Source organism: Mus caroli, chromosome 12 (assembly GCF_900094665.2).
Source record: "Mus caroli chromosome 12, CAROLI_EIJ_v1.1, whole genome shotgun sequence".
Taxonomy (NCBI): Eukaryota; Metazoa; Chordata; class Mammalia; order Rodentia; family Muridae; genus Mus; species Mus caroli.
The window spans coordinates 256,240-265,148 of NC_034581.1; the positions used below are offsets into that span (position 1 = coordinate 256,240).

An 8,909-nucleotide genomic window follows, 5' to 3' on the forward strand; every position below is an offset into this window, starting at 1 on the left:
TTTTTAAAGATTACTTTTTTTTTATTTATATGAGTACACTTCAGCTGTCCTCAGACACACCAGAAGAGGGCATCTGATCCCATTACAGATGGCTGTGAGCCACCAGGTGGTTGCTGGGAATCGAACTCAGGACCTCTGGCTGAGTACTCATTGTTCTTAACCACTGAGCCATCTTTCCAGCCCCCAGACAGGGTTCTTATGTATATCCCTAGCTATCCTGAAACTTGCTCTATTTATTGATGAGGCTGGCCTTGAACTCAGAAATCTGTCTGTCTCTGTCTCCTATGTTCTGGGATTAAAAGCATGTGACACCATACCCAGTTTTCCTGTTTCTTTTTCTTTCTTGTTCACATGTGTTTGAGTTTATTGTAGAGAAAAGTAACAGAAATTGTAGTTGGATAAAGAGAAGAGTCGGACATAGAATTAATGTAAGCCTCTATTCCCAAGCCTTAGCAGCCCAGCCATAGGTCTATATGGTTCTTTAGTATCAAGAAGCTAATCTTTCCAGCCATTTCCATGTTGTAGGACTTCTGCCATATTTCTTAGCTTTCACTGGCAGTGGCAGCGAGGCTGTTCATAGTAGCATCGTTACTTTATGATTTCAGTAGCTCATAGGTAGTGAGGATTCTGTTTAGACCTGTATGTTTCTTCTACATTCTCCTCCTGAACCATCACAGTTCTGGCAGTTAGCAATGTTTAGCCATGGCCTTGTATTTAAATCTTCATTCTTCAAGACTATAGACTGGGACCTAAGCACTTGTACTCCAGGTTGCTTCACTTCCCCACCTCCCATCCCCCTGCAAACCCCCATTCCTTATATATAAGTCCATAACAAAAGAAGCCAGCATTAGAGTTTTGGTAAAACATTAGTCCCATTTCCTTAATGCAATGACAAATCAAGATAAGGATGTATTTTAGTGAATTTTATTGGACTTTTTAAAAGAAGTATAATACGATCCGATGACAGGTGAAAAAAATGCAAGTTTCTCCCCCTAAGGAATTTGGTTTATAATAGAGGGTAGCATTGAACTTGTGATCCTTTTGTCTCAGTGTCCTACATTCTGGAATTACAGTTGTGTGCCACCATGCCAGGTCCAGAAAAGTTTTTTTGCATCTAACATTTTAAAACGTGGGGCGGGGTGGGGGTGGGGGACCTAAACCTAAATGCAATATAAGAAGTCTATTAAACCTCTTTTAAGGTGTTTAAAGTGATCTTCTGATAGGTGTAAGTACAAGAAAAGAAACCATGGCAGTTTGTTTTACTGATCAGATTTAGTTTAGTGCAGCAGTGTACAAGAGAATAAATACTTATTTGAATCTATGTGTGTGTGTGTGTGTGTGTGTGTGCAAGCATGTTCTCTCATGCATGTGTGCATGCTTTCCACTTTCATGTCTACCTGTAAAGTTTCATGCATAAATAAAGTAGGTTTGCAAAATAAGTTTCATATTGCTATATGAAATTTTTTGTTTTGCTTCTATTCAAGTGTTAAGTTAAAATTTTCCCCCTTTATATATTCAAAGATGAATTGTCTACTCATTTTTTTCGTGTCAATCTCTTTCTGTACTGATCCAGTTTGTAGTTAGTAAAAAATTATATAAAGGAATATTGATCAACTAAAAATTAAGTTAGAATTATAAAAAATATTTATATCATGATTAGATATACTAATCACTATGTTCTTCACTTTCTTTGCTTTTAGTGGGACTTCCCCTCTTGCATGCTTGAATGCAATGCTGCATACAAACTCCCGAGGAGAAGAAGGCATCTTCTATAAAGTTCCAGGTAGAATGGGCGTGTATACTTTGAAGGTAAGTTGTTGGGGAGGCAAGCAATAGTAAGGGTTGGCGACATCTAACTACTGAGTTACATAGACAGAGTTCTGTTCTTGAGGAACTTATTCCCAGAAAGAAATAAAATTTCAACCCGAAAGTAAGTAAATTTTGGGGAGTTGAACTCAGAGCCTCATGAATACTAAAAAGGCACCCTCTTTATATATTCTTATTCTAAATAAATTTTTTGAGGTTATTTGATCTTATGTGTATGGATGTCTTGCCTGCATGTATAATTTATGTACCACATTCTTGTGGTACTCATGGATGCCCGAAGAGGGTGTTGGATCCTCTGGAGCTAGAGTTCCAGTTGATTGTTAGCTTCTGTGTGGGTGATGGGTTGAACCCGTGTCCTGGAGGAACAGCAGTTCATGATCCTAACTGCTGAGCCCTCTCTCTAGCCCCTACTTCTTATTTTAAAGAGGCCGAAAATATTTACATATTTACAAATTGGGTCTTGCTTTAGATGGCTTTGCTTTACTCATCTTCCCCACTAAAACCTACAGTTATGGTTATTATTCCTGTTTTTAAGGGAGAAAACTAAGTTCAGAAGTTGTGATTCTTTACCAGTGGTGGCTGTATTATATCAGAACAATAATAGGAACTGTGGTCAAGCTTAACGCCCACCTACCTACCTTCCTTCCTTCCTTTAAATATTTATTATTATATATAAGGACACTGTAGCTATCTTCAGATGCACCAGAAGAAGGCGTCAGATGTCATTACAGATGGTTGTGAGCCACCATGTGGTTGCTGGGATTTGAACTCAGGACCTCTGGAAGAGCAGTTGGAGCTCTTAACTACTGAGCCATTTCTCCAGCCCCCACATTTCTTCTTTCATAACAAGTTGGCTAATATGTAATTCATACACTGAAATGGTGGCCTTTTCTTAACAATATCCTTTCACTTGCAAGCAGGAAGAACAATTTATATGAGCTTAGTAAGAAGGCTAGAGAATTTAACTCATACAGCTAAACATTCCTGGGAAATCCAAGCGGGATCAAAAAGATGTCATCTAGTCTTGGTCTCTGTTCTTTCTTTTAGCTTTATTCTCAGTCAGCTTCTCATCGTATATGAATTCATTCCGAGTCTCCATTCTGCAAACTGTAAGTCTAGGGAGACAAGAGTCCAGTAACTCAAGCAAGAGGCACCCACCTCATTTAGATTTAACTTGCTTTGGCCCAGCCCATGTGGCACCATACATGAATTGTGGTTATTATTACGTGTATAGAATCATTTTTATTCTTGACGTAAGGATATTAAGCTTGTGTTGATCTGATAATTAAAATAATAATGAAGGAAGTTTATCAGCAAGCCAGAATGAATGAATCAGCAAGGCAGACAGTTATATCCAAAGGGACAAATCCATAGACACCTCTGTCCCATTACCTCTTTTCTCCTAGCTACATACCACAATGCTCAGTAGTGGTATGGAGTCTACTAACATTAAGCACATCTAATCTGGGATGCTGAGACGGATCAGCTTGTAAAGGTACAGACAACTCATTTTGTCCCCTGGGCACATGTAAGTGAGGAGAACCAACTCCCACAAGTTGTCCTTTTAACTTTCATATGTGTGCTATGTCACATTGGTGCCCATACTTACGTACTAAATAATGTAAAACTAAACAAATGGACATCTTCCAAGTGAGCCTATGCATGCCTTTAACCCTAGCACTCAGGCTGCAGATCGAGGTACCTCTGAGTCCTAACCAGGCAAGCCTGTGAAGCACAGTGGGATCCCATCTTAAACAATACAGAACAAAAGAGGAACAAACCCCATCTCTAGGAGCTGAATGTGGTGCTGTATGGTTATTGATCCTACGACTCAGGAGGCAAAGCAAAAGGACCATGTCCAGTCCTAGAACCAATTTGCACTACATACAAAATCCTTTCACACTTTTTAATCTTACTTCCTCTGACTTTGTCTGCAGTGTTTAACATTTGTATATTATGGGATTTAATTCTAAATGAAGCTTTCACTTTCTCTTTTGATTACTTTAGCTATTCTCGATCTTCCATAATTTTCTTTGTATTCATTAAAATGCTTACTGTGTTGTAGAGATGAGGAGGAAAAAACCTTAATATATATTTTCTATTCTTAATACCACTTAGGTCAGTTCTTTGGTATCAGTTGTTTTGGGGGTTTCTTTCATACATCAAACAATTCTCCCACTAAAATCAGCTAGGCACCCTTTAATTTAACTCAGGTTTTGCACTGTCTGCCCATTGTGTCAGGCTAAGGGACCAATTCCATAGATTACCCTTCACTTCAGCTGCCATTATGAGTCTTTGGTTGTGACCTAACCTCTGATAGACCAGCTGTAATTATTGTTTCATGTCCTTCTTGGGATTCATTAACTTTCTAGGACTGCTTACAAAAAAAATTCCAGAGAAAACCTTTTAAGTTTTCCATTTATTGTAATTCAGATAAAAGGCATGCAAAAACTGAGGTGGTCATTGAATATGGAAGCTGGCTTGTCATATCAGCTCTAAGCACAAATGTTGATTTTAGCCTTATCCAAAGTCCTAGGCTAGCCTTGAATGGAAGGTTTGTGATTGAAGCATCATTCTGTCCTTGCTATCAACTCAGCCTTCATCCTTGAGATCTTGACTAAAATTTGCAATTTTCTAATCACATAATTGTCTCTTAGTACTCAGGCTCACTCTGAGGCACAGGTCATTAGAAACACTCTCACAGTCACTCATCAACACAGGTATTATCAATCTTATCATTTAGGAGGGTCTAAATCGGTTAGGTGCCTGTTTTAGGAGCTAGAATCAAAGACCAAACAGCAGAACAATGTTTGCCTAATCCCACTTTTAATTAGGAAAGTACAAAAGTCAGTGAGTTTAAGGCTGGAGAGATGAGATGGCTCAGCAGTTAAGAGCACTTGTTGATATTGCAGAGGAATGGAGCTCAGCTTCTAGCATGATGTTCTCAGACACTGTACATACATGTACATATGCATGCATGCAAAACACGTAAATCTTTAAAGAAAAAAGAACTTAGAGTTCAAATAATGTATGTCTTGTATCACATTGTCAAGTCTATGCCAGAAATAAAAGTTGGATAAACTATAGTTCTTGAACCCATTATGCTTATATTTTCATTATTAAAATATTTCATATTTATAAAATATACTGTGAACTCTACCATTATAATGAAGCAAAGTAGGATAAGTTTTGAATAAAGGGATCTATTAAGTTTCTGTTATTTACCAGTAAGATTTGAGCTGTACTTGAACTTAAGAGAAGTGAAGGCCTTCAGGGAACAATAGGTTTTCTTATTGCTTCCCATTTCTTATGAGTAGCTCAAATGAAGAGACAGATAAAATTCTGAATGAATTTTTAAGTAGAAAAAAAAATTAGATAAAGTGATAATCACGGGAGTCAAGATAATTGATAAAGATTAGCTAACAATTAAGTTTGACTCTGAGTTTTGTGTGTTTGGGTGGTGTGTCGAGTAAGCAGAGGTCAGAGGTCATCAGGGAGAAGCATTGGATCAAAGCCGTGTTTAAGAAGGTTTTCATGTAAAGGTGATTATAGATTGAAGGACAAAGTGATAATGGTAGCAGATGAATAGACCACGAGACACAGGACACATTGCATTTGGGATGTGTGAAATAGTGGTGAGAAAAGAGCCTAAGATTTGGGGCATGAGCCATTGATCCCAGAGGGATCACAAGATTTTTTGCAAAAAGAAGATAATTATATTTGTATTTCAGATACTTGTTGAACCTACAGGTCAAGATGTCTGGCTGGCAACTAACTCTATAAAAGCTGTCCTGCATTTTGAAGGAAGGAATATAAAAATATGGGGTCTGTATTAAGAAAGTGTATAACATAAGAGATGGATTAGAGGGGAAATTTAATTGGAAAATAACTGTTCTTACTCAATTGGACTTAATGTGTCATGTGGTGTCAGTTAGATGTAGGATTAATTTTTTGTGCCTGTCAGTTCATTTTTTTAATGTGAGTGTAAAAATAATTATGTGGGACCAGAAAGTACTGATAGAAAGAAAATCCTTATGAGAAATAACATTCACTAATTTATTTATTTATATATATTTTTTTGTACTATGTGAACACACAGTAGCTAATATTGAGCTCTCATGAAGACATTATTCTAAACGTAATTTTATTTAATTAGCTCATTTAATTTCTATGTGACCTTTTAAGGTAGGTACTGTTACCTCACCTTAGAAATTAAAATTAAAGCATGACAAATTAACTTAGACTAAGACTGTGTAGTTACTTCTCTAGCTTTTCATATGCAGCTACCTGGTTATGTTTTTTCACACTAAGTAGACAGTTATTCTTTCTGGTTAACAGTCTCATTACTCAGAACTAACACCAAAGTGATTAACATGTTATTTATTTCTTTGTTTGTTTACTTATTTAATGTATATATATATGAGTACACTGTAGCTGTACAGGTGGTTGTGAGCCTTCTTGTGGTTGTTGGGAATTGAATTTAGGACCGCTCACTCTGGTAGGCCCCGCTACCTGTGGTTGGCCCTGCTTGCTCCGGTTTAGCCCACACGCTCAGTCTCTACTTGCTCTGGCCCAAAGATTTATTTTTTAATATAAATAGGTACACTGTAGCTGACTTTAGACGTACCAGAAGAGGGTGTCCGATCTCATTATGGATGGTTGTGAGCCACCATATGGTTGCTGGGAATTGAACTCAGGACCTTCAGAAGTGCAATCAGTGTTCTTAACCACGGAGTCATCTCTCCAGCACCCAACATGATTTTTAAAAACAACAGAACAAGCAATAGTTCTTTTCTTGCTGCTACTTATTAGCCAATGTTGAGGACCTAGTTAGATGAAATAATATGATAATCTTATTCTCCTGACTTGAATTATGTAATTGAATTCAGAATATATAAGGTGCTACCCTATACAAACACAACTATGTCTAAGAAAATTATGAGCTTTTAAAACCTTAGCGTTTCATCTTTTACCTGGATTTATATATACATCAGTTTTCATGTAACTTAAATATATGTTGTACCTGCATATAAATGTTTTGTGTAATTTTTATCTTTGAATATAGATTGAAAATTAACTTATTTGATCCCCAAAAAGGGAAGTATAAGGATTTCGGCAAGTATTTGTGGTTTTACTCTATTAATACTAAAAATTAATCAGCTAATTATCTGCTACATTACATATTAGACATTTAGTTTCGATTTGCTAAAATGGTGACAGTCCTAACAGGATGCCTACATTTTCAGAAAGATGTGCCAGATGGAGTGAAAGAGCTGTCAGAAGGTTCAGAAGAAAGCAGTGATGGTCAGTCAGATTCTCAGAGCTCTGAGAACAGCAGCAGCAGTGATGGTGGCAGCAACAAAGAAGGGAGAAAGAGCAGGTGGAAAAGGAAAGGTAATCTCCGACTGCTGCAGCAGTGCCTTGTCAGTCACTCTCCTCAGACCATCAGCTTCCTCTTTGTCTGTAGTTTAGTGTTCTGCAATAGTCTCCTGCGGGGGTCCAAGTGTTTGTATTTAACCTTTCAGGGCAGCAGCCACTAGCCTCATGAACCTGTCTGACTGTGTGACTGAGGAGCTTTTAAAAAAATAATATTTTTCTTTTAGGGACTGGGAGATTGCTCTGTGGCTAATATGCTGTGTAAGCCTAAGGATTTGAGTTTGGATTCCCAGCACCCACCCATATATAACAATAATGAAGGGGATAAGGGGACATGCTCCAGGATCAATGAGAGAGGGGCGCAGGGGGAGGGGGGGGAGAGGGAGGAGAGAGAGAGAGAGACTGAGACTGACTGGACTTTGTGAATTATCAGCAAAACCAAAACATGATGTTGAAAGGGGTACATTGCGGGAGTGATGATGGGAATGTATAAAGTTTAAGCATAAGGATTACAGTTTAAAGTCCCAGAATGTAAAGGTTGGACAGGTATTACAGCTGTCTGGGGTCTCAGCTAGCACTTAAGCAAAGACAGAATTACTAGGTAGCTACATTAGCTCAAGTTTGACAAGCTCTTGCCTGGTTCAGTGAGAGATCAGCCTCTACACGCACATACATAACACCACACATACATATGCAAAGGGGGGAGAAAAGAAAGACCCTTAATGTGAACTCTGGTCTCTTCATGTACACGCACATGTGAGCACGTAGTGCACAGACCCCCCCCCCCCCCCAGTCATTTTGGAGAATACTTAGGTTCCAGTTGAGTGGAAAGTTCAGTGTTAATGTTTGCTTTCTACTCTGATGTGTCCAGACTTGTTCACATTGGGCTTTCTTTGTTGTGCTTTTTTTGTTTACATATATTTTGTTCTTGGCTTTTTGGTACAGGGTCTTGACATGGATAGCCTAGGGTGGCATTCAGTTAGCTAATCATCCTGCCTCTGCCTCTTTAGTGCTCATATTACAGGCTGGAAACCACATTTTGGTAAATATTGTATTTTAGCAGTCTTGTTTGTCCTGTGTCCCTTCTTTCTATGTTTGTTAGTTGTACTTAGTAACCTAGACCAGCACTTTTTTTTTTGTTTAAGATTTTATTTATTTTATGTATATGAGTACACTGTAGCTGTCTTCAGACACACCAGAAGAGGGCATCAGATCCCATTACAGATGGTTGTGAGCTACCATGTGGTTGCTGAGAATTGAACTCAGGCCCTCAGGAAGACTAGTCAGTGCTCTTAACCACTGAGCCATCTCTCCAGCCGACTAGCACATTTTTATTGTTGTTCACATTGGAATTCACTCTTGATAGTGTGCTTTCTGAGAATTGGGCCAGCTGTCTAATTTATAAAGATATGTATACACATGTACGTCATACAGAATATTTTCACTGCCCTAAGTATCCTCTCTGATGTCCTCTACACACTTCTAGCTAACTTTTGCAGAGGACCCAGAATCTTTTCTACTGTCTTCATAGTTTTACTTTTTCCAAGACTATCATGAAGTTGGAATCTTTTCAAATGGACATTATTTTTAATATTACATTAAAATTTTTAGGCGTGGTGGCGCACGCCTTTAATCCCAGCACTCGGGAGGCAGAGGCAGGTGGATTTCTGAGTTCGAGGCCAGCCTGGTCTACAAAGTGAGTTCCA

The 8,909-nt window shown here is 38.2% G+C and overlaps 1 protein-coding gene across 3 annotated transcripts in view; it reads left to right on the top strand.

The window, feature by feature from the left end:
• Positions 1 to 8,909, top strand: part of Asxl2 (ASXL transcriptional regulator 2) — an 81,371-nt gene that overhangs the window by 23,730 nt on the left and 48,732 nt on the right. For all 3 annotated transcript variants that reach the window (XM_029484942.1, XM_029484940.1, XM_029484941.1), the window contains exons 3-4: positions 1,698 to 1,809; positions 7,074 to 7,221. In XM_029484942.1, the coding sequence (XP_029340802.1) occupies positions 1,698 to 1,809; positions 7,074 to 7,221 (260 nt within the window). The remainder of the gene's footprint in view (positions 1 to 1,697; positions 1,810 to 7,073; positions 7,222 to 8,909) is intronic.